The 25958-nt window shown below is 46.2% G+C and overlaps 1 protein-coding gene across 1 annotated transcript in view; it reads left to right on the top strand.

Moving 5' to 3' along the window:
- The window catches only part of FCHSD2 (FCH and double SH3 domains 2), a 210679-nt gene that overhangs the window by 84928 nt on the left and 99793 nt on the right, over positions 1-25958 (top strand). Inside the window, exons 4-5 of the mRNA XM_074145762.1 lie at positions 20070-20146; positions 22874-23018. Coding sequence (XP_074001863.1) covers positions 20070-20146; positions 22874-23018 — 222 coding nt within the window. The remainder of the gene's footprint in view (positions 1-20069; positions 20147-22873; positions 23019-25958) is intronic.

Genomic DNA, 25958 nt, shown 5'->3' with positions numbered 1-25958 from the left:
AATGATTTCCAGAGAGAAATTTGTTCATCTAAACTTTTCCAGACAGACCAAATACCAAAATATTCCAAATAGCCAAACATCCCAAATCTGTTAGAAATACGGCATTTTGTTTTCAGGCAGATTTTTGTGTTTTCCCCCACAATACGATGTAGAGTTCAGCTAAACCTGGTCTGGTGGGAGGTGTCCCTGCCCAGGGCAGGGGGTTGGAACTTGATGATCTTTAAGGTCCCTTCCAACTCTAACCATTCTATGATTCTATATTGCCAAAAACTGAGTTATAAAATTTGAATATTAAAGAGCATCTAATTGCATGTTCCATATTCTGAAGACAGGACAAGCTCAGAATCTAATTACCAAATGCAGAATTAATTCATGTGAACCAGTACAGGTTGGGGGCTGACCTGCTGCAGAGCAGCTCTGAGGAGAAAGACCTGGGAGTCCTGGTGGACAACAGGATGCCCATGAGCCAGCAATGTGCCCTTGGGGCCAAGAAGGCCAATGGCATCCTGGGGGGCATCAGGAAGAATGTGGCCAGCAGGTGGAGGGAGGTCATCCTGCCCCTCTGCTCTGCCCTGGGGAGGCCCCATCTGGAGCACTGGGTCCAGTTCTGGGCTCCCCAGTTCCAGAAGGACAGGGAACTGCTGGAGAGGGGACAGCAGAGGACCACAAAGATGCTGAGGGGCCTGGAGTATCTCTCTTACGAGGAAAGGCTGAGGGACTTGGGTCTTTTTAGTCTGGAGAAGAGAAGACTGAGGGGGGATCTGATCAACACCTATAAATACTTAAAGGGTGGGTGTCAGGAGGATGGGGCCAGGCTTTTTCCAGTGGTGCCCAGGGACAGGACAAGAGGGAACGGGCACAAACTTGAACATAAGAAGTTCCATCTAAACCTGAGGAGGAACTTCTTTCCTGTGAGGGTGGCAGAGCCCTGGAAGAGGCTGCCCAGGGAGGTGGTCTCCTTCTCTGGAGTCTCCTTCTCTGGAGACATTCAAACCCCACCTGGACACGTTCCTGTGGGACCTGCTCTGGGTGACTCTGCTCTGGCAGGGGGTTGGACTGGATGATCTCCAGAGGTCCCTTCCAACCCCATATCATTCTCTGATTCTGTAATTTTGACACGGTAGTGTGATAAACTTCAGAATAGTAACGTTTGGGTTGTTATAAACTGATCAGTAAATATTATTTGAAGCCCAGAAATGTAATTTTTATTTGCCAGCTGTTTTGGGATGGGAAAAAAAAAAATAGAAGCTTTGTGCTCCATAAACCACGGAGCTGTGTCGGTGCTTTGTAATCATGTGAACCTTTAATTAAGAAGTTCCCACAGACTAGAAAACTCTGACCTGCTCAGTTGTGAAGACGCTTGGAATGAATAACACGGAGCAGCTTCTGAAGCCGCCGGTAACGGCACTTCGGAGAATAAAACACATTCAGGAATGGGTTTTACGGCGTGGAGGAAAGTGAATATATGATTTATTCCTCTGCAGATGGAGAATGGAAAGAAGTAATGGTTTGCAGTCTGTTTCTAGTGCAATAAAATACAGACTCTTTCAAGAAGTGCTTATTAGAGATGCGCTTTCAGATTCACCAATTAGTGCTCTAATAACGTGGAAGGAAGAGCTGCCAGAGCTGTTTTGCAGTTCCTCACCTTCTGACATCCCTTACAATATATCCATGGCATTCAACGGTAGTATTTCCACTTGACATTAAAGAGTAATATTTCCAGTTGCTACGCTTTTTCAAAATATTAAATATTCAAACATTGAATTCAGGTGAATGGCATTATTTAACACCCCCACCCCCCGACGTATATATGCTTTATTTATAAATACAAATGCCAAGTCACCCAACAAGGATGAGAACCGTAATTTCACCGTCCCAGGCTCGGTGGTGAACTGGTGAATTCTCTCTGACTTGGTGAATTCTTAAATATAATTTCCAGTAGTAGACTGGGCAGTCTTTGGTTAATCCGACGTTCCCATATGCTGTCTCTTTAGCTCCTTGAATATTTCCCTGCTTTTCGAACTAGTTCAAAGTAGCTTTAAAGCAGATTAATCTATCAAGGTTAGAAGGTGTGCTGGTTTGGTGTGTACACGGGATATTTTAGCAAAGTTGTTATCTTAAACTGGACTAAATGGATTTAGGGTAAGAGGTGCCGAGTCTATATTCCTGCATCCCGGCTAATAAATAACTCCAATTTACATATTCCTCTGTATTCTTAATTTCTTAATTTTCCAAAGTGTCTGAAATGCAGCTGTACCGCCGGTCCTCGAGGGATGGTTGATCTGGTGCTCATCTGGGGGCAGAAATTACCCCTCTCACGGGGGTTGAATCTGTTGGGCAGACGGGGGTTTGTTTGTCTGCAGTTTTGTAGAAAACAGACTAATCTTTCAGATTTAGAGGTGAATTGTGTAGTTTTCTAAACCAGTTTGGGGGCTGAGATGCCGTTGCTGCTATTGATAAAGCCAGAGAACTCCTCTTGGAATCACGGAATCACGGAATTGTCAGAGTTGGAAGGGACCTCTAGAGATCATCCAGTCCAACTCCCCTGCTGAAGCAGGATTGCCCAGAGCACATCACTCAAGACTGCATCCAGGAGGGTCTTGAAGATCTCCAGAGAAGGGGACTCCATGACCTCCCTGGGCAGCCTGTTCCAGGGCTCTGGCACCCTCACCGGAAAGAAGTTCTTCCTCGTATTTGAATGGAACTTTCTATGTTCCAGCTTGTGCCCGTTGCCCCTCGTCCTGTCACCGGGAACCACTGAAAAGAGTCCGGCTCCATCCTCCTTCAACCCACCCTTTAGGTACTTGTAAACATAGATAAGGTCTCCCCTCAGCCTTCTCCAGGCTAAAGAGCCCCAGCTCTCTCAGCCTTTCCTCGTAAAGGAGGTGTTCAAATCCCTTAATCATCTTAGTTGCCCTACGTTGAACTCTCTCCAGTAGTTCCCTGTCTCTCTTGAACTGGGGAGCCCAGAACTGGACGCAGTATTCCAGCTGTGGCCTCACCAGTGCAGAGTAGAGGGGGAGAATGACCTCCCTCGACCTACTGGCCACACTCTTCCCTAGGCAGCCCAGGATCTCATTGGCCTCTTGGCAACAAGGGCACATTGCTGGCTTATGGAAAGTTTGCTATCCACCAGGACTCCCAGATCCTTCTCCTCAGTGGTGCTTTCCAGAAGATCGCATCATAACATTCCTATATTTATAGAAATATGATCTTCACTGAGGGTATCTATATTTTTTTCATACTTCTTGTTGATCTTAATAAATAATCCACTTTGTCTTTATCCCAATATACATTTTTGCAGCTTGTGACACTGTGCTAAATGTTTTCAAGAATAATTCTTAATATCTTTTGGCTTACATTGAAAGATACTGTCATGCTTAACTTGCGTCTACCATGCTTACACGTTAATATCTGTGAGGGTTTTTCTTAATATCAGATAACTTATCTTTCCTATTGCTGTACATTTCCTTTCTTTAATTTGTAGCTACTTAATCATTGGTGGGTTTCAGCTGTGTTTGATAATGCAAATATTTAGTTTTAACAGATATTATCACCCTCTCTGTCTCCTGTCTGGAGTCTCTCAAACTATTGTTCTTAATCTTACTCTTTTTCCATATACATCTTTTTTTTTCTTTAAATAAGCTGAAGATTAACGTGTTTAATTTGGGTAAGGTTCTTGGGCTGCTTAGTTCATAATTCTGCATTTTTATTAAAAGTCTCGTACACTGACTGCACTTAGGGGAATATTTTCATCTGATCAGATGATCAGAGGGCTGGAGCACCTCCCCTATGAAGACAGGCTGAGAGAGCTGGGGTTGTTCAGCCTGGAGAAGAGAAGGCTCCGGGGACACCTCACAGCAGCCTTCCAATATCTGAAGGGAGCCTCCAGGAGAGCCGGAGAGGGACTCTTTGTCAGGAGATGGAGTGACAGGACAAGGGGTAATGGTTTTAAATTGGAAGAGGGGAGATTTAGATGAGATATTAGGAGGAAATTCTTTCCTGGGAGGGTGGTGAAGCACTGGAAGAGGTTGCCCAGGGAAGTTGTGGCTGCCCCATCCCTGGAAGTGTTTAAGGCCAGGCTGGATGGGGCTTTGAGCAACCTGCTCTAGTGGAGGTGTCCCTGCCCATGGCAGGGGGGTTGGAACTCCATGATCTTTAAGGTCCCTTCCAACTCTAACCATTCTATGATTCTATGATCTTTCTGTGACAGTGCACTTGCAGCCTTTTAAAGCTGGTTTTAATTTGAACTTCCCATTTATTTCATTCTTCCCCGAAACTCTGTATTTCAGAGTTAGGTTGATAGTTGGACTAGATGATCTTAAAGGTCCCTTCCAACCTAGACGATTCTATGGGTCTATGATCAAGTGGAAGTAAAATTAGACTGTGGGATTTTCCTTAACTGAACTTCCTCCATTAACACGCTACTTTTAAAGTCATACGTGTTTTTTGAATTTTTTGAAAAATCCCCTTTCCGACACTGTCTTTAAATCTGTAATTATTGTTGCTTAACCTCTTTGTGGGTGACTGATCTAGTATGTAATTTTATCATCATATTTTCAGATAAGTTCCAGCCTGCGTTTTCAATTTGCACTTTATTTCCTATCTTTCTACAAGTTAATGTAATTATGTAAGAAAATATATCCATTCTGTAATGTTATATTCTACTATGGCTTATTTGCTCGGGTTTTAGTGTCCCATCCAGTGTCCCAGTGTTTATATTCTTTTACAGTTCGCTTCTTCTGCTTAATTTTTCTGGGCATCCTTTCATCTCTCAGAAAATCGCTACAGAATTGACTCGACCATTAAGTCGCTTCAAAAACCACCTTTGAAGTTGCAGAGCGAGAATGGGCTCATCCTGTTTTCAACCACTTCTCTTGCCGTCGAGCACCAAGCACTGTTTTGAAAGCAAAACTTTTGATTTTCAGGTTCTTTTTACAAAGAGGGCTTAGAGCCGGTGTCAACTGAAACATTGCTCGACCGGTCTCCTCCAAAAAGGGTTTGGTTAGATTATAAATCTAGGACAAGAGGAAATGGGCACAAACTTCAATGTAAGAAGTTCCACGTAAACATGAGGAGGAACTTCTTCACTTTGAGGGTGGCAGAGCCCTGGAAGAGGCTGCCCAGAGAGGTGGGGGAGTCTCCGTTTCTGGAGACATTCCAAACCCCCCTGGACACGTTCCTGTGCAACCTGCTCTGGGTGGACCTGCTCTGGCAGGGGGCTGGACTGGGTGATCTCCAGAGGTCCCTTCCAACCCCAAGTGATTCTGTGATAAATACATCCTTTTTTCACTTTTTTTATTTGTGGGTGGTAGAGAAAACCTTTCCCCTTCTAGAAGGAATAAAATAGCAAGTGTTGGCCACAACAGGTTGCAGTTATTGAGGGCAGGAGACTTGTGTGGATGGGATATCAGATATGGGAGGGTACAAAGCCATATTCACCTTTTTGCTACTTTCTTTAATAAATATCTCGAATCGGAAACTGGTTCCAGTGGTGGTCTGGAAAGGATTTTTCTCTTTCAAATTTTTCCATCGGGCAAGTGAACTAGTATACGTCCATCTTTAATCCCTAGTTCAGTCTTTGCCTACGAGATCCTGTTCTGATTCTTCTGTTTTGCGGACGAGTTGTCGTCACGTTATTCTCTAGCCAAAAACACTGTATGAGTCGAAATTGTTGCCAGACTCCATCAGCCACCCAAAATCGGAGTTACAGGAAATTTGGAATTGAAAACTACAGTAAATCCTCACACGTTACAGAAGTGGGAAGTGCCAGGTTATGGTCTCACTCGGCAAAACAGAACTTGGGGAGATAATTATGGGGAAGGTGAGAATTTGAGAAGCTGATGATTGGGTTTTTTTTTTGTGTGTTCCTAATTGGTGCTTTGCTTTTACCCACAACATCAGATCGTGATCCTTGTCTGTCTTTCTCCCCACCAGCGTGGAGCTCCCACTTGGGTGGAGGGAAGGAAAAGGCCTGGGAGTCCTGATGGACAACAGGATGCCCATGAGCCAGCAATGTGCCCTTGTGGCCAAGAAGGCCAATGGCATCCTGGGTGGCATCAGGAAGAGTGTGACCAGCAGGTGGAGGGAGGTCATCCTCCCCCTCTGCTCTGCCCTGGGGAGGCCCCATCTGGAGCACTGTGTCCAGTTCTGGGCTCCCCAGTTCCAGAAGGACAGGGAACTGCTGGAGAGGGTACAGCAGAGGGCTACAAAGATGCTGAGGGGCCTGGAGCATCTCTCTTACGAGAAAAGTCTGAGGGACTTGGATCTTTTTAGTCTGGATAAGAGAAGACTGAGGAGGGATCTGATCAACGCTTATAACTACTTAAAGGGTGGGTGTCAGGAGGATGGGGTCAGACTCTTTTTCCAGTGGTGCCCAGTGACAGGACAAGGGGAAATGGGCACAAACTTGAATATAAGAAGTTCCATCTAAACCTGAGGAGGAACTTCTTCACTTTGAGGGTGGCAGAGCCCTGGAAGAGGCTGCCCCGAGAGGTGGTGGAGTCTCCTTCTCTGGAGACTTTCAAACCCACCTGGACACGTTCCTGTGCAACCTGCTCTGGGTGGACCTGCTTTGGCAGGGGGTTGGACTGGATGATCTCCAGAGGTCCCTTCCAACCCCATAGCATTCTGTGATTCTGTGAAGGAGGCGATGAGCATTTCAGGAGCCTGTGGAGTCAGTTTTGTACCCGTTGCATGTGACCTTTCTCCGCAGTTCAAACAGAAAGTTGTGTAGTGAAGAAAAAAATCCCTCCACCTGACAGTAGCACTAGTTCCGACCCCGCAGGAAGTGCCTTCAAAGTCTTATTAAAGAGGTGCTTTTAGTTTGTATCCCTTAAACCAGCAGAAAATGATGGCGAGAAAGTGATAGAGATCTCTCCCGTCTCCTTCTCAGGCAGGGCTTGTTCAGATAAGGTTTGTGCAAACGCCTTCTTTGAGACAGAGGAAGGATGTGGCATTTGTTTCACACAGAGCAGGGGAGCCTGGTGGGTCCAGTAAGTGTGAAAGTAGTTCTTCTTTTGAGTGAATGATACAATTGTTGTTTTACTGTCATTTTTACACCTGGTATTTGGATTATATTTTGCGTTGATGAAGATGCTGTGTTCTGGGAAGCTTTGAATTAACGCTACCAATCAGACCTGTAGGTGGAGAAAATCAGATGTTTAGCCACAGAATCATAGAAAGGTTTGGGTTGGAAGGGACCTTAAAGATCATCTAGTTCCAACCGACTGCCCTGGGCAGGGACACCTCCCACCAGACCAGGTTGCTCCAAGCCCCCTCCAACCTGGCCTTGAACCCCTCCAGGGATGGGGCAGCCACAGCTTCTCTGGGCAACCTGGGCCAGGGTCTCACCACCCTCACAGCAAAGAACTTCTTCCCCACATCTCATCTCAATCTCCCCTCTTTCAGTGTCAAACCCTTCCCCCTCCTCCTATGGCTCCCCTCCCTCATCCAGAGTCCCTCCCCAGCTTTCCTGGAGCCCCTTGAGGGACTGGAAGGGGCTCCAAGGTCTCCCTGGAGCCTTCTCTCCTCCAGGCTGAACCCCCCCAACTCTCTCAGCCTGTCCTCCCAGCAGAGGGGCTCCAGCCCTCCCAGCATCTCCGTGGCCTCCTCTGGCCCCGCTCCAACAGGTCCATGTCTCTCCTGTGCTGAGGACTCCAAAGGTGGACACCGTGCTCCAGGTGGTGTCTCACAAGAGGTCACATGTTTAGTCTAAAGCATTAAGGGCTCTCCAAGCACTAAGTGTTGGAATTTTTTGGTTTATGCGCTGTATAGCATCCTGCAAATTCCAGTAAGTGCTATTAAGCACATTAGAGTAAAAATAGATAGGGTTTGGGATAAGACTCCATGATCTTTCCCAAATGGTCTTCCCTGGTGTAGGACTGTTCCTTGGCCTTTTGGCTTTCCTTTCTGCAGGATCCCAGATGCTCCTTCAACCAGTGAATAAGCAATTCTTGGGGGTTTGTTTTATTTTTTTTTTAATCTCTTCTATGGATTGAATGTAGAAAATAATGCTAAACTCCCGGAGCAAGATGTTTTGGAAAGAATTAAGAGGCTTCCAGTGAAATAATGGTTTTAACTCTTGGCTTTAACTTAACAAAAGAACAAAACCCAGGAAGGATGAGAGATTTGACGTTTCCTTTGCTAAGCCTGATTGCTGTAAATTAATTTTTCAGCTTTCCCCTTTTGTTTTCCTTTGCCTTCTTGTCATGCTTCAGATATAAAAAGAAAAAAAGAAAAAGAGAAACGGAGCAGCTTGGAAAGAGATTGCGAATGAGAGAACGAAACTCCCTATTTTCTGGAACTGGAATCATGGGATGGTAGGAAGGAGAAGCAGCCTGATTAGAGATGCGGCTTTGTATTAGATAACCAGCCTTTCGTAGTGTTTCTGGGGAGTTTTACGATTAATGCTGCAGGCACACGGAAACCTCTTTTATTGATCGTTTAACCGTATTAAAGGCAATTTAGATAAACGGTCCCGGCGTAGTTTTGATCTCTGCCTTTTGGAAAACGTCAGGATGCGCTGGAGAAGCTCATGTGTTGCCTGTTATGTGGTTTGTTTTCATTTTTGTTTGTGCTGCAGCGGCGCTTTAGTCACGGTCTCGTTGCCTCAGGGCCCCGTGGAAGCTCCGAGCAAAATAATTGTGTCTGACAGCGGTTTTGTCCTCAGTTTATAATGGAAATTGGACCGAGTCATATCCTGCGTTGGAATCCCTGAACTGAGTCCGCGCCGAACGGAGTTCATTCTCATTAAATCATTAAAGGTTTTATTGAATCTCGCTCTAGTAAATAAAATACCACTTTAAATCATCGCTGCGAACGCTTAATAACTATCTTGGAATTTAATATTGAGACTAAATTGTTCTTATGTATTCAAGAGCTGGAATCCTCTCCTCACCACGCAGCCTTGAATCGCGTTTTCCACTCCCACACGTTCCCTTCTCCCTGTCCAAATGTTTTGAAGAGATTGGCGACAGCGTAAAATATGTTTCACGTTATTCCTCGAGCTTGTGAAAAAAAAAAAAAAACAAAACACAAACCCACATCTGTATGACTGATTAAGCTGACTGCTAAATTTTTGGCACTAAGTATCTGGCTGTTTCGGTGAGTCAGACTCATTGAGCTAAAAGCGTGTAAAATCTGATTTAAGAAAAGAATCAGAGCATCGGGGAAGCACGAGCATCTGAAATGCCTTTTTTGGAATGCATCTGATTTTTTTCATTTTTGTAGTAGAGGCATTCTTCAAAATGTAAAAATTTCGTGTAGCTCAGTTGTGTGGGGTGTTTTTTTTTTCTTCTCTTTTCGGAGGATTCACTGTATAAGGCGGTTTCTCTTCATTCCCAGCCAGTCTTGCTCTCCTACAACTCAAAATGTGATTTTAAAAATAGCTGATATCAGTCAAACTGCTGGTTTTACAATGGCAAGAAAGTCTTAATGTAACTCTCCGTTCTATTTTTGAAGAACCAGCAGTACTGAAATAAAATAGAATTTTCCATCTGCCATGCAACTCAATAATAATAATGGTCCAACGTTACTGAACTGGTGGATTTTTTCATTTAAAAATAAAACAAAGCACAACTCTCTTGCGTGTAAGCAATGGGTAGGTCTGATAATAAGAATTTATACATAATAAAACTATTAATTTTTCTTGGTGCTGTCAGAGAGCCTGAAGTTGCAGATGTTGAACTTCTGTGAAGTCACTGGGGCCAGTGCTGTTCAACATCTTTGTCGGAGACATGGACAGTGGGATAGAGTGCACCTTCAGCAAGTTTGCCAATGGCACCAAGCTTGATGGCGCGGTCAACACGCTGGAGGGAAGGGATGCCATCCAGAGGGACCTGGACAGGCTGGAGAGATGGGCTCATGCAAACCTCATGAAGTTCAACCAGGCCACGTGCAGGGTCCTGCACCTGGGACGTGGCAATCCCAGGAACAACTCCAGGTTGGGCAGAGAATGGCTGGAGAGCAGCCCTGAGGAGAAGGACTTGGGGGTGTTGGTGGATGAGAAGCTCAACATGAGCCGGCAATGTGCACTGGCAGCCCAGAAAGCCAACCCCATCCTGGGCTGCATCAAAAGAAGCGTGGCCAGGAAGCTGAGGGGTGGGATTCTACCCCTCTGCTCTGGTGAGACCCCACCTGGAGTCATGTGTCCAGCTTTGGAGTCCTCAACACAGGAAGGACACGGACCTTTTGGAACGGGTCCAGCGGAGGGCCACGAAGATGATCAGAGGGCTGGAGCACCTCCCCTATGAAGACAGGTTGAGAGAGCTGGGGTTGTTCAGCCTGGAGAAGAGAAGGCTCCGGGGAGACCTCAGAGCAGCCTTCCAATATCTGAAGGGAGCCTCCAGGAGAGCCGGAGAGGGACTCTTTGTCAGGACATGTAGTGACAGGACAAGGGGTAATGGTTTTAAATTGGAAGAGGGGAGATTGAGATGAAATGTGGGGAAGAACTTCTTTGCTGTGAGGGTGCTGAGACGCTGGCCCAGGTTGCCCAGGGAAGTTGTGGCTGCCCCATCCCTGGAAGTGTTTAAGGCCAGGTTGGATGGGGCTTTGAGCAACCTGGTCTGGTGGGAGGTGTCCCTGCCCATGGCAGGGGGGTTGGAACTGGATGAGCTTTAAGGTCCCTTCCAACTCTAACCATTCTATGATTCTATTCTATGATTCTATGATTCTCTAAGTCAGTTGAATTGGGAGTAACCTCGCTCCTCCCCAAGAAGTCAAGGAAAGAAGAGAGATGCTAAAATCCTCTCCCCTGTGGAGTGTTTGCCTGCCAGGAGAGTACTCAGCAAACAAAATAATGCCACTTAGCGAACAAAACGATGTCAGAAAGCTGCTGCTTCTGCGGCATGTAACGCATAGCAGTGATCTCGAGGATCAGTTAAGCAATTTGCCGGGTGTGCATCCACAGGGGAAAAAAGAAAGCATTAGTTTTTGTTACTCGTCGGTGATCAGTGCTTGGGAAAGTTGCTCTTCAAGCTAGAAAAATAGAATCATAGAATGGTTTGGGTTGGAAGGGACATTAAAGCTCATCCAGTTCCAACCCCTTGCCCTGGGCAGGGACACCTCCCACCAGACCAGGTTGCTCCAAGCCCCCTCCAACCTGGCCTTGAACCCCTCCAGGGATGGGGCAGCCACAGCTTCTCGGGGCAACCTGGGCCAGGCTCTCACCACTCTCACAGCAAAGAAGTTCTTCCCCACATCTCATCTCAATCTCCCCTCTTTCAGTGTCAAACCCTTCCCCCTCCTCCTATGGCTCCCCTCCCTCATCAAGAGTCCCTCCCCAGCTTTCCTGGAGCCGCTTGAGCGACTGGAAGGGGCTCGAAGGTCTCCCCGGAGCCTTCTCTTCTCCAGGCTGAACCCCTCCAACTCTCTCAGCCTGTCCTTGCAGCAGAGGGTCTCCAGCCCTCCCAGCATCTCTGTGGCCCTAATAGCTTATGTAGTAGCTAATGGATAGTAAACATACGGGACGTCATCTTCCCAACTCGGACTTGGCTTCAGGTAGGAACTCTCCCCTTTTCTCCTGCTTTAATTTTCCTTTCCGCCTTCTACCTTCCTTGTGGCGTCGGGGTCCCGTCTCTGCTGGAAACAACCGTGGTCAGAGGAAGCTTTGCCATCAGAGATTTGTTGGAGCAGTCGCTCTCCATACGCCCTCCTCATCCACCAGCCCAAGGACCTACCTTCTGGCTGGGCTCCTTCTGCCACCCATTGCCTGTCCCCACTCTCAGGGAGTATTTGCGCTGTTTGTTACAGCCTGTGTTTGAGCTCCTTGGATTGCTGAATATCAGAGATTACTCAGAGGATGGTAATCCAGGGGGGTTGGAACAGGGTGGTCTTTAAGGTCCCTTCCAACCCAAACCAGTCTATGATTCTATGATTTCTGTTTCTTCTCAATTCAAGGTTCATTCTTCTCAATTCAGGGTTCCTTTTTTTCTGAAACGATAATAGCAGAGTGTAGATGTATTTGTAGAAATGAAAGTTCTAGGGGGTTGGTTGACGGATTCTGCTCTGATAAAGAGAAGTGATCAAAATGATGCAAGATATTGAAACCTCCTCAGTGAAAAGCAGTACTAAATTTGTCCTGTTGATAGATATTTTCCAAAACTCAGCATTACATCAGCTGGCGTCTACCGTGATTTCTGCAACTGATAAGTGGTTTTAGGGGATCTGTCTATCATCAGCACCTCTCAATTATGACAGATAAAGATCTCAGGACTCCTTTGAAAAGCATCATTAATGTGTCTTTTAAAGAGCCGCATAGTTTTCTATCAATGATCTTTTAATTCAGGACATTTTCTTTCCTTTTCGGTTGGTAATTGCTTACTTTCTGTTAGTGTTATAGCAAATTCAACGCTTTTTAACATCTTTGTTGGAGACATGGACAGTGGGATAGAGTGCACCCTCAGCAAGTTTGCAGATAACACCAAGCTCGGTGGCTTGGACGACACACTGGAGGGAAGGGATGCCATCCAGAGGGACGTGGACAGGCTGGAGAGATGGGCTCATGCAAACCTCATGAAGTTCAACCAGGCCACGTGCAGGGTCCTGCACCTGAGACGTGGCAATCCCAGGCACAACTCCAGGTTGGGCGGAGAATGGCTGGAGAGCAGCCCTGAGGAGAAGGACTTGGGGGTGTTGGTGGATGAGAAGCTCAACATGAGCCGGCAACGTGTGCTGGCAGCCAACCCCATCCTGGGCTGCATCAAAAGAAGCGTGGCCAGGAGGCTGAGGGGTGGGATTCTACCCCTCTGGTTTGGTGAGACCCCACCTGGAGTCATGTGTCCAGCTTTGGAGTCCTCAACACAGGAAGGACATGGACCTGTTGGAACGGGTCCAGCGGAGGGCCATGAAGCTGATCAGAGGGCTGGAGCACCTCCTGTATGAAGACAGGCTGAGAGAGCTGGGGTTGTTCAGCCTGGAGAAGAGAAGGCTCCGGGGAGACCTTCGAGCCCCTTCCAGTCGCTCAAGGGGTTCCAGGAAAGCTGGGGAGGGACTCTTGATGAGGGAGGGGAGCCATAGGAGGAGAGGGAAGGGTTTGACACTGAAAGAGGGGAGATGGAGATGAGATGTGGGGAAGAACTTCTTTGCTGTGAGGGTGGTGAGAGCCTGGCCCAGGTTTCCCAGAGAAGCTGTGGCTGCCCCATCCCTGGAGGGGTACAAGGCCAGGTTGGAGGGGGCTTTCAGCAACGTGGTCTGGTGGGAGGTGTCCCTGCCCATGGCAGGAGGTTGGAACTAGATGATCTTTAAGGTCCTTTCCAACTCTAACCATTCCATGATTCTATGAAATGTATGTGTTTTCTTTCCCAATAACTGTCACAACTGGTTTATTAGAAAACACCAATAATAAACATGAGGTAAGATCTGGGGATGAAATCAAATAGAAGCCGCCGCGCTGGGAAATGTGAATTTGAGCACAGGTGAAACTGCTGCTTTTTATGATGCTCTTTGCCTTCAGCAGAATTTCATTTCTGGGTGTTGATTCCCGGGGTGATCGATTGACACGATTTTACGTCCCGTCCCTCCATCTGTTGGGCAGATTTGCAACCAGTTGGAAGTTCCCGTGAATGTGGAATATTAATGGTGTCGTAGCACAGCGATACAACATGGGGTTTGATGGAGGGGAGGAAGGGAAAACCAAGATATGGAGAAAGGATACGCGTCTTCTTCACGAGTAAAAATCAGTCTTATGTGACAGCGAGTCTGTTTGTACCATTTTGTATTTGCTCTTTCTAAATTCTGCTTAATGTGTTAATTAACAAACCCAAACGGAGTCACCGAGTACGTTTCTTTGGACAAAGGGTGAGCAGAGGTTGCCCAGTGCTTGCAGGGGATTTCGGACATTTTTGACCTTTCGTGTCAATAATTATCGATTAAAAATAGTGTACTTGAAAAGAAATCCATTGTAATTACCATTCAAAAATAATTAGCTGAACTTTTTTTTTTTTTTTTTTTCTTCAAATTCAGTGATATGCACCTTGGAATGAAGTGCGGAAAGTTAAATCAAAACCCCTTCTTGTTTCACAGCCATCAGAGAGCGGGGTATTATTGTGGTTTTGGTGAACTGTGGTTTTAGATATTTACACTAAAAATTATTTTAGTGTTTCTTCAAACCCAAAGGTTACATTTGTAAGACCACATCAAACTGCAGGTTATAACCGTAGAATTATCTTGCTTGGAAGGGACCTTTGAGATCAGGCCCAGTTCTGTTCAACATATTCATCAATGACCTGGAGGAGGGGACAGAGTGTATCCTCAGCAAGTTCGCTGATGATACCAAACTGGGAGGGCTGGCCGACACTCCAGAGGGCTGTGCCGCCATCCAGCGTGACCTGGACAGGCTGGAGAGCTGGGCAGAGAAGAACCTACTGAGGTTCAACAAGGGCAAGTGTAGGGTCCTGCACCTGGGGAGGAAGAACCCCAGGCACCAATCTAGGTTAGGGATGGATCTTCTGGAAAGCACCACTGAGGAGAAGGATCTGGGAGTCCTGGTGGATAGCAAACTTTCCATGAGCCAGCAATGTGCCCTTGTTGCCAAGAGGCCAATGGGATCCTGGGCTGCCTAGGGAAGAGTGTGGCCAGTAGGTCGAGGGAGGTCATTCTCCCCTTCTGCTCTGCACTGGTGAGGCCACAACTGGAATACTGTGTCCAGTTCTGGGCTCCCCAGTTCAAGAGAGACAGGGAACTACTGGAGAGAGTTCAACGTAGGGCAACTAAGATGATTAAGGAATTTGAACACCTCCTTTACGAGGAAAGGCTGAGAGAGCTGGGGCTCTTTAGCCTGGAGAAGAGAAGGCTGAGGGGAGACCTTATCTATGTTTACAAGTACCTAAAGGGTGGGTTGAAGGAGGATGGAGCTGGACTCTTTTCAGTGGTTTCCAGTGACAGGACGAGGGGCAACGGGCACAAGCTGGAACACGGGAAGTTCCATTCAAATATGAGGAAGAACTGCTTTCCAGTGAGGGTGCCAGACCCCTGGAACAGGCTGCCCAGGGAGGTGGTGGAGTCCCCTTCTCTGGAGATCTTCAAGCCCCGCCTGGATGCAGTCCTGAGTGATGTGCTCTGGGCAACCCTGCTTCAGCAGGGGAGTTAGACTGGATGATCTCTAGAGGTCCCTTCCAACTCTGACAATTCCCTGATTCCGTGATCATCTAGTACAACCATCATCCTAACTCTGATAAAAACCACCAGTAACCATCTCCCTCAGCACCACGTCTGCCAGACTTTTAAATCCCTCCAGGGATGGTGCCTCAACCACTGCCCTGGGCAGCCCATTCCAACGCTTAATAACACTTTCAGTGTAAAAATTGTTCCTAATATCCAATCTGAACCTCCCCTGGTTCAACCTGTGGGACACGGGGCTGATGAGCCACGTGGCACCTGGGGATGCAGATACACCCACCTTGAAATACCGCATCTCTGGAACAGGATTTTAAGTCGTGATTCTCTGTACCCCAGTGAAACTGAGAGGAAGGAGAGATTTAAACTGAAAAGGGGAGATTCAGATGAGATATTAGGAAGAAATTCTTTGCTGTGAGGGTGGTGAGAGCCTGGCCCAGGTTGCCCAGAGAAGCTGTGGCTGCCCCATCCCTGGAGGGGTTTAAGGCCAGGCTGGATGGGACTTGGAGCAACCTGGTCTGGTGGGAGGTGTCCCTGCCCATGGCAGGGGTGGGAACGGGATGATCTTTAAGGTCCTTTCCAACCCAAACCATTCTATGATAATATGATTTCACTCAACTTCAGATGGGGATTTACATTGTGATTTTTGATAGCACCTTTATTCAGTGAAGCTCCGTCCCATTCTCTAAAGTTACTTTTAAAGAAACATCAAAGAAATGTGTCATCAAACGCTATTAAAATCAGGAGAAATTCTGCACGGGGTTCTTGCCTCTGTATAAATTCATTCTTGGGTGGAACTACCATTCTCTCAAGCCTGAAAAACGTGATGAAAGTGCACCTTCAAGGAAGAAAGAAGCACGTTCCTGAGCTGCGGGTGATGCCAAAGGTTAAACAACCAGTTGATTTCCCCGCTTGAGCCCAACAGTGGAGTTCTTTGTTTCTCTCCCGCAAAACAAGAGGCGTTATTGAGAACGGAACAAGGAAGATCTCATACGAAAAGGTTACGTTCGGCATAAAGTTTAAGAAAGCAAACCTTCTGTGCTGGTCTAATGAAAACCCATTTGTTTGCTTACGGCAGTTTAGTATGAAATGCCAACGCGTGGTTTATCGGGTTTCCTGAACAAATACTAAATTATCACAGACCTTCGCTCCGCAGCTGGAGCCTTCTCCAGTTTTCATTGATTTCGGTGGCGAGTTCGGTTTGGAAATAAATAGTTAATCACCCTAGTTTTAGTAGTTGATTTGCTGACATCAGTAATAGGGTTTCTGGGTGCAAAAATGGCTGTATTTAACAGAATCACAGAGTGATCTGGGGTCGGAAAGGACCTCTGGAGATCATCCAGTCCAACCCCCTGCCAAAGCAGGTCCACCCAGAGCAGGTTGCACAGGAACGTGTCCAGCTGGGGTTGGAATATCCAGCCACCTCTCTGGGCAGCCTTTTCCAGGGCTCTGCCACCCTCAAAGTGATGAAGTTCCTCCTCATGTTTAGGTGGAACTTCTTATGTCCAAGTTTGTGCCCGTTTCCTCTTGTCCTGTCCCTGGGCACCACTGGAAAAAGACTGGCCCCATCCTCCTGACACCCACCCTTTAAGTAGTTATAGGTGTTGATCAGATCCCCCCTCAGTCTTCTCTTCTCCAGACTAAAAAGACCCAAGTCCCTCAGCCTTTCCTCCTAAGAGAGATGCTCCAGGCCCCTCATCATCTTTTTAGCCCTGTTTATCCCTTTTGTGACTTTTTTGCAGCTTTAATTTTGGCGTAGCTTGTCCTCAACTGCCAGTAGGCTTTATTTTTTTTTGTGGTTAGTTTTGTGTTTGTGAGTCTGATGCAGAAGGGATGGAAACCTGAAAATAGCGTAATAAAGCTCCGAATCTCATCACAAAATCCTCTGCCAAAGTTAAAGGAAATGTTATTTTTCTTTTTATCTGGATTTTTTAACAGCTACCTAATGCGATTTGTGTATTTTTTTAATAACGGGAAGAAACTACAATGAGAATGCAAGAATTTATAGTCAAAGGCCTAACTTCATCTGCGGAAAGTATTGCTGACTGTGTACGTGAATGTGTCAGAATTAAATATAGATGTGGAATTTGAAAATGGTCCTTAACTGAGCAAAAAGAGCAATAGGAATCAGGGAAGGCAACTGGGGAAGATGTGGAATGTCAGGATGGGAAATAACAGCACAGTGGGACACATCTATCCCTGTAGTGACAAGGCAAGGGGGAAGGGTTTGAAACTGGAAGAGGGGAGATTTAGATTAGATTTTGGGAAGAAACTCTTTGCTGTGAGGGTGGTGAGAGCCTGGCCCAGGTTGCCCAGAGAAGCTGTGGCTGCCCCATCCCTGGAGGGGTTCAAGGCCAGGTTGGATGGGGCTTGGAGTGACCTGGTCTGGTGGGATGTGTCCCTGCCCATGGCAGGGGTGGGACTGGATGGTATTTAATGTCCCTTCCCACCCAAACCATTCTATGATTCTATGATATTAATGAGTTACGTGTTATGAAACTGGCTTCACAAGGACTATCAGCATAAACCTGGTTCTAAGCATCGTTAACACCGAAAACTGGTACCCAGCTCAGCAGATGGGCTCAGAGCAGTTGGAATCTAAGATGAAATAGGTATATTTAATATGAGGGAGCATAAGTTTTCCACTAATGATATATTAGAAGCAATTAATATTTTTCTTTGTGAAAGTGTCAATCGGATTGTGAGCTCGGTAATAGATTTTAGCATCGAATGGGCTGATAAGACAAGAATAAAATCTGGTTGGGTTTTTTTTGAGATATTCTGATGTTTTCCTCTAAGAGCACTTAAAGGCTGTCCCAGCAGGTGACAACATCTGAAATATAGTATGGAAAATGTGAACAAATGATACTCTTCTGTCCTTGTTGAGTGGGTTGGATGTGAAGGAGTCTCACCCCAGGCTTTTCACCAGGATCTGCTCTTCAGGAAAGCAGCTGTGGGGTTGTTTTTTCTTTGCTGGGAAGGGAATTTCAACCCAGTTCATCCCACTTCTTTGGTAAATAGATTTTTTTATACAAAAGTTGGAGAGTGCTTCTCTGGTGATGGCTCTCCTGAAGAAGCCAAAATGCTGCTCGGTGTTCATAAACCCGTTATCCAGCTCCGTCTGTTGGATAATCATAGAATCATAGAATCATCCAGGTTGGAAGAGACCCTTGGGATCATCGAGTCCAACCATCTACCCTACTCTACAAAGTTCTCCCCTCTATCATATCCCCCAACACCACATCTAAACGGCTCTTAAACACATCCAGGGATGGTGACTCAACCCCCTCCCCGGGCAGCCTGTTCCAACGCCCGACCACTCTTTCTGTGAAAAATTCTTTCCTAATGTTCAGTCAAAGCCTACCCTGTTGGAGCTTGAAGCCATTCCCTCTCGTTCTGTCATTAATTACCTGTGCGAAGAGACCAGCGCCAACCTCTCTACAGTGTCCTTTCAAGTAGTTGTAGAGAGTGATGAGGTCTCCCCTCAGCCTCCTCTTCCTCAGACTAAACAGTCCCAGCTCCTTCAACCGCTCTTCATAGGATTTGTTTTCCAGGCCCTTCACCAGCTTCGTTGCCCTCCTCTGCACCCGCTCCAGCACCTCCATATCTCTCTTGCATTGAGGTGCCCAAAACTGGACACAATACTCGAGGTGTGGCCTCACCAGCGTTGAGTACAGGGGCACAATCACCTCCCTACTTCTGCTGGTCACGCTATTTCTAATACAAGCCAGGATGCCGTTGGCTTTCTTGCCCACCTGGGCACGCTGCCGGCTCATCTTCAGCCGCTTGTCCATTAGAACCCCCAGGTCTCTCTCTTCCAGGCAGCTTTCCAGCCACACTTCCCCAAGCCTGTAGCGCTGCTTGGGGTTATTGTGGCCCAAGTGCAGAACCTGGCACTTGCCCTTGTTAAAACTCATGCCATTGATGTTGGCCCAATGCTCCAATCTATCTAGGTCTCTCTGCAGAGCTTCCCTGTCCTCATGGGAATCAACACTCCTGCTTAACTTGGTGTCATCTTCAAACTTGCTGATGATACACCCTATGTCCTTGTCGAGATCATCAATAAAGACATTAAACAGAAATGGTCGTAACACTGAGCCCTGAGGCACACCACTTGTGAGCGGCCGCCAGCTGGATAATATGCATCCTTTTGTTCCATTTGATGGTACTTAATTCTTAAGCGATGTATTAAATGAGATTTGGAGCCGAAGGAAGGACCGCTGCGACGGCGACTCCCCTCCCTCCCTTTGTTTACACGTTAAATTTTGCTGCTCTCTGAGCTTGAATACGAAAACGTCGTTATTGATTTTTCCCAGACTCTGCAAAGCGAAGTGCAGAGACTAAAGAGCGTAATTAACATTAATAATTAAAAGTGAAGTGCATTTCTCAATCTCTAGCGTATTGTAATCTTCTGAAGAAAGGGCTGATCCTGGGAGCAGTCGAGCATCTTCATTTCACTGATAACGGGAATGATCAGCGTCGGACGTTTCAGTTTGGGCACATAAATGGCCGGATATTTCATTGCTTTTCAGAACCCTGTGGCCTCATTCAGTTCAATAAAAATTGTCACTCTTAGAACTGTGATAAATTGAGACATTTTGCAATATTCCTTCGGCTGCTTCTGCCACACGCTGCTCAGGTGTCTTCTGTGTTACTGGTTTTACTGGGCTTAGTCATATACAGAAAGGTTTTCAGTATAAAACTCAGTAGATTCAGAGTCCCTCTGAATTGCAACATTAACATGAAACTCAGTAATTTTTCTCAACAGCAACTAAAGTCAAACAAAACTACAAAAAAGGGTGAAAATAAGCCTTGCGTGGTAGCATTTTGCTAATACTTTACATTGATTATTTCTTTATATGTCAGCTTATCATTTGTCTGATATGGCAGCAAAAATGTGATTTTAGATACCTCTTATTTTTAACTTTTATTGGTTTTTTTCCTTCTTTTAACAGAGCATTCAGAAGCTGGCTAGCCAATACTTGAAGAAGGACTGGCTTGGAATGAAAGCTGATGAACGAAGTGATTATAGGTAATTTAACAGTTGGATATCTTGAAATAGCTGTCTTTATAATTTCCATTTGTATAATTATTTTACTCAACAAAGAAAAACTTCTCTTCTGTAGTTAAAGTTATTTTTTTTCCCTGTTGTAGAGCATTGCCAGTTAAAAATGAAGCTTTGTTTTCCCCTGAAATTCCAAGATTAGTCTTAAATAGACGTTTATGACTCGAATAATTTAGGAAGATTGGAGAAACAAAATGGCAAGACAGGACAACAACTGTAATTGCGCGCTTTGTTTGGGTATTAATGCTTGTACCTGCATATATATTTTAGTAAATAGCTTTACGGTTAGAGTAATAAGCGTGTGGATTTCTTCGTAGGAAAAGACAGCAACACGTTTCTTTTTAGGAGGCATCATTCTTCATGAAGATCCCATCTGAGAGCAAGGAGGAGGCAAAGCAAGACACGCTTGTTTACAAAGCTCAGTGTCATTAACATGAAAGGTGGATCATAACATCAAACCAGAAATGACTTAGTTGCTGAAAGCCTCCCCCACCTCTGAATAATACCTCCTAAATATTTTGAAAAACTTTGAAGATACTTGATTTTAATGCGTTGTTTGTGTTCGGACAAATTTGATTTCAAAGAGGAAGAAGCTGTTGATAGATTTGTGTTTTGGACTTTCAGTCCCTTCACACCACTTGTGTGTCTAAGAAGAAATAAACTGAATTATCAATCTTAAGAATATATAAAATGCTCCCATGACACACATGACCCTCCTACCTACGGTTTGCTCCACCCAGCAGGTCTTTCTTCTGCCTTCTGTGCCATCAGATACACCCACAGTGCCCAGAGGTCTTCTCCAAATACCTGCCACCCTCTTGCTTCTTCTCACCAAGTCCGTGGGCTCTGCAGGCTCCAGAGATCTTTCCTTTCTGCCAGCTGCAGGGGGGATCTTCTCATCTTCTTGGCCCACTTTCCCTGCTCCACCTTCTCCTTCCGAGTTGGGCACTTCTGAGCTTTTCTGGTGAATTATCGAGGCCCTACAAAGCACATTGCACGGTTATGGTTGCTGTCTTTGGCCTGTTACGTGTGATGTTTAAGCCCCTCGCTACAGGAAAGACATTGAGATGCTGGAGTGAGTCCAGAGAAGGACAATGAAGCTGGTGAGGGGTCTAGAGAAGGCCACCAGCATCCTGGCCTGTATCAGGAACACTGTGGCCGGCAGGACTGGGGCAGTGACCGTCCCCCTGTACTGGGCACTGGGGAGGACCCACCTCGAGGGCTGTGTCCAGTTTTGGGCCCCTCACATTGAGGGGCTGGAGCGTGTCCAGAGAAGGGTAACGGAGCTGGTGAGGGGTCTGGAGCACAAGTCTTGTGAGGAGAGGCTGAGGGAGCTGGGGGTGTTGAGCCTGGAGAAAAGGAGGCTGAGAGGAGACCTTCTCGCTCTCTCCAACTCCCTGAAAGGAGGGTGTAGCCAGGGGGGGTCGGTCTCTTCTCCCAAGGAACAGGCCATGGGACAAGAGGAAACGGCCTCAAGTTGTGCCAGGGGAGGTTAGGATGGATGTGAGGAAAAATTTCTTTACCAAAAGGGTTGTCAAAGAGGCTGCCCAGGGCAGTGGTGGAGTCACCGTCCCTGGAGGTATTTAAAAGTGCTGAGGGACATGGGTCAGTTGTGGTTTTGTCAGTGTTGGGTTGTTGGTTGGACTCGATGATCTGAAAGGTCCCTTCCAGCCTTGACCATTCTATGATTCTATGAAGGAACCACAGGCAGCAGAGGCAAAATTGATGAGGAGTCTGTAACTACTTGCTTGATTGCAAAATGCCGCAAAATCACAAAATCCATGATCTTATAAAAAACCTGTCAGCATCTGCTCTGGCTTTGGCTGTTGGGTTCTGTGGGGTCTGTTCCATCGGAGGAAGAGGTTCAACCCAAAATATTTGCCAAAAACCAGAAACACAAAACAGGGACAGGAGGGAAAAATTTTACCTTTGATAAGAATTCCGTTACAATTTTTTTTAAAAGTGCAAATATTTGCTGGGTCAGCATGAAGGATTGTGCTTTAGCTTTATTTTTTAAAGCAATCCTTTGAAGAATTTTAGGGAGGTGATTGTGCCCCTGTACTCAGCACTGGTGAGGCCACACCTGGAGTATTGTGTCCAGTTTTGGGCACCTCAATCCAAGAGAGATATGGAGGTGCTGGAGCGAGTGCAGAGGAGGGCAACGAAGCTGGTGAAGGGCCTGGAAAACAAATCCTATGAAGAGCGGTTGAAGGAGCTGGGACTGTTTAGTCTGAGGAAGAGGAGGCTGAGGGGAGACCTCATCACTCTCTACAACTACTTGAAAGGACACTGTAGAGAGGTTGGTGCTGGTCTCTTCTCACAGGTAACTAATGACAGAACGAGAGGGAATGGCTTCAAGCTCCAACAGGGTAGGTTTAGACTGAACATTAGGAAAGAATTTTTCACAGGAAGAGTGGTCGGGCATTGGAACAGGCTGCCCAGGGAGGTGGTTGAGTCACCATCCCTGGATGTGTTTAAGAGCCGTTTAGATGTGGTGTTGGGGGATATGATATAGGGGAGAACTTTGTAGAGTAGGGTAGATGGTTGGACTCGATGATCCCAAGGGTCTCTTCCAACCTGGACGATTCTATGATTCTATGAATTGTGCTACTGTTATTTAAACCAACCCGTAATGTCAGTGTAACGCCTTCCCTTCCTTCCCACCCACGACCTTTTTGTGTTTCATTATTTCAGGAGCATGTACTCAGTTTGGAAATCACTTCTCGAAGGCACGATGCAAGTGGCCCAGTCCCGACTCAATATCTGCGAGAACTATAAAAACTTAATTTCTGAACCAGCCAGGACCGTGCGGTGCTTTAAGGAGCAGCAGTTGAAGAAGGTATTTGTGCTTTTATAAATTCTTTAAAATTTTGTTGTTTTTATTTAGAATAAATTGTTTAGTAAAAATCTTTTAGTACGGCACTTCTAAAATACGTATGCATTTTTTAGTCTCTTCCTAAGCATGTTGTTAGGGAATAAACAGGCAGCTCCTGGAGGATCTGAGCCATGTTATCTGAAATTAAAATTGCTTGGAAATGAGTCTTTTAAAATCCGATACCCAGTTGGTCAAAAACTGTCTCTGCAAATCCACCCTCATGCTGTGGCCATTACATCGAACTGGTTTTGCAGTGACAATTGCAGGTGGGTTTTGTTAGAATGGGTTCTGATTTTAAGAAAAAGTCTATCTAAAATGGAAAAGAATGACTTTAAATAGACTTAAATAGAAAAGAATGACCTCAGTAAGTTCGCAGACGACACCAAGTTGGGTGGGAATGTCAACCTGCTGGAGGGTAGAAAGGCTCTGCAGAGGGATCTGAACAGGCTGGATGGATGGGCTGAGACCAACGTGATGAGGTTCAATAAGGCCAAGTGCCGGGTCCTGCCCTTGGGTCACACCAACCCTGGCAGAGTGGCTGGAGCTGCCCGGCAGAAAAGGACCTGGGGGTGTTGGTCAACTGTTGGCTGAACATGAGCCAGCAGTGTGCCCAGGTGGCCAAGAAGGCCAACAGTATCTTGGCCTGTATCAGGAACAGCGTGGTGAGTAGGACTCGAGAGGTGAAGGTCCCCCTGGACTGGGCACTGGTGAGGCCCCACCTCGAGTGCTGGGTTCAGTTTTGGGCCCCTCACCACAAAAAAGACCTTGAGGTGCTGGAGCGTGTCCAGAGGAGGGCACCAGAGCTGGTGAGGGGTCTGGAGCACAAGTCTTGTGAGGAGCGGCTGAGGGAGCTGGGGGTGTTGAGCCCGGAGAAAAGGAGGCTGAGGGGAGACCTTCTCGCTCTCTCCAACTCCCTGAAAGGAGGGTGTAGCCGGGGGGGGGTCGGTCTCTTCTCCCCAGGAACAGGCCATGGGACAAGAGGAAACGGCCTCAAGTTGCTCGAGGGGAGGTTCAGATTGGATATTAGGAAGAATTTTTACACTGCAGGGGTTCTTAAGCCTTGGAATGGGCTGCCCAGGGCAGTGGTGGAGTCACCATCCCTGGAGGGATTTAAAAGACGGGTTGACATGATGCTGGGGGACATGGTTTAGTGATGGTTCTTTTTGTCAGAGGTAGGTTGATGGTTGGACTAGAAGATCTTGACGGTCCCTTCCAACCTAGATGATTCTATGATTCTATGACTTGTGTGATCTTCAAGATGTAGAATGGAGGTTGTCCAGCCCCCTGGGTAAAGGTGTCACAAATGAAGTGTTCCAAAATTGATCTGTTAATCCACGCAAAGAAAATACTGTAGTTCAAGGAAAAAAGTAAACTTCCCTTTAATTGGTTGTTATATTTTAAAGCCATTTATGTCTTAAGAGGTCTCTGCCGTACCTCTGAATCCAGAATGTGTTTCAAATAAAATGGCATCTCCCATCTCTTTCCATAAGGCAGTAAGAAATTTTTTTAAAAATACGATGATGTGTATTTATGGAAAGCTAAATACTCTTCATATTTTAAATTATTTTGTGTTGCGTGGATTTGGCTGCAGCGAGGAGAAAACCTCCTGTTTTAAAGAGCGAGCAGAGTTTACAAAAAGTCACTACTGCCCCAAACATACATTTTTGGAAGTTTTCAAGAACGATCTTTTGAAATGCTCTTTATGTGGCTTGGATGAAGGTTAACACAAGGAGGGAAAGAGAAAATGCTGGTGGAACGGACTTGGCAAGTGTCTCCGATATGAGTTGGTGCTTATAAATATTCCTTCTCCGTTATTATTAAGGATTTATTGACATCGCCTCTGGCTTTAATTTGAGGTTGCCTGAACTCAAGGTAAAAGATAAAAAAACCCCAACAGAAGAATTTCAGGTTTGTTTGCTAAAAAGTGATGGCAACCAGGTGTAACTTACTTATTTAATTAATATACTCTAAAGTAGTATTTTGTAAAATATTTGGCTACAAACTTGAAAACAGGTGTTAGTGCGACGTGAGCTCTCAGTTTCTGCACAAATTGTTACACAACTCTCGGAAGCACGTGCAATATCTGTGTTTCTGGAGGAAAAATTAACTTTATTAATGTTAGTTTACTGTCCTGGGGAATTTTATTCTTCTGTGAACCTTTCCAGTAATACTGCAGCAATTTTATAATAGCTTTACTAGGTAAATAGTCTCCAGGTTTGTTCTTCTGCAGATGATGATAGTTCGGTGTTTCTGAGTCAGCAGTGGAAGTGGGGACCGCTTCTTTAAATCTGTATAAATGATAGAGGTTCCTTTTTTCCTGCACTTTGGAGTTAAGCAGAACGAGCGGTTACAATTTTGCAAGTTCGCTGATGATACCAAACTGGGAGGGCTGGCCGACGCTCCAGAGGGCTGTGCCACCATCCAGCGTGACCTGGACAGGCTGGAGAGCTGGGCAGAGAAGAACCTACTGAGGTTCAACAAGGGCAAATGTAGGGTCCTGCACCTGGGGAGGAAGAACCCCAGGCACCAATCTAGGTTAGGGATGGATCTTCTGGAAAGCACCACTGAGGAGAAGGATCTGGGAGTCCTGGTGGATAGCAAACTTTCCATGAGCCAGCAATGTGCCCTTGTTGCCAAGAGGGCCAATGGGATCCTGGGCTGCGTAGGGAAGAGTGTGGCCAGTAGGTGGAGGGAGGTCATTCTCCCCCTCTGCTCTGCACTGGTGAGGCCACAACTGGAATACTGCGTCCAGTTCTGGGCTCCCCAGTTCAAGAGAGACAGGGAACTGCTGGAAAGAGTCCAACGTAGGGCAACTAAGATGATTAAGGAATTTGAACACCTCCTTTACGAGGAAAGGCTGAGAGAGCTGGGGCTCTTTAGCCTGGAGAAGAGAAGGCTGAGGGG

Source organism: Numenius arquata, chromosome 1, assembly GCF_964106895.1.
Source record: "Numenius arquata chromosome 1, bNumArq3.hap1.1, whole genome shotgun sequence".
Taxonomy (NCBI): Eukaryota; Metazoa; Chordata; class Aves; order Charadriiformes; family Scolopacidae; genus Numenius; species Numenius arquata.
This window is presented reverse-complemented; position numbering and strand designations above follow the sequence as displayed.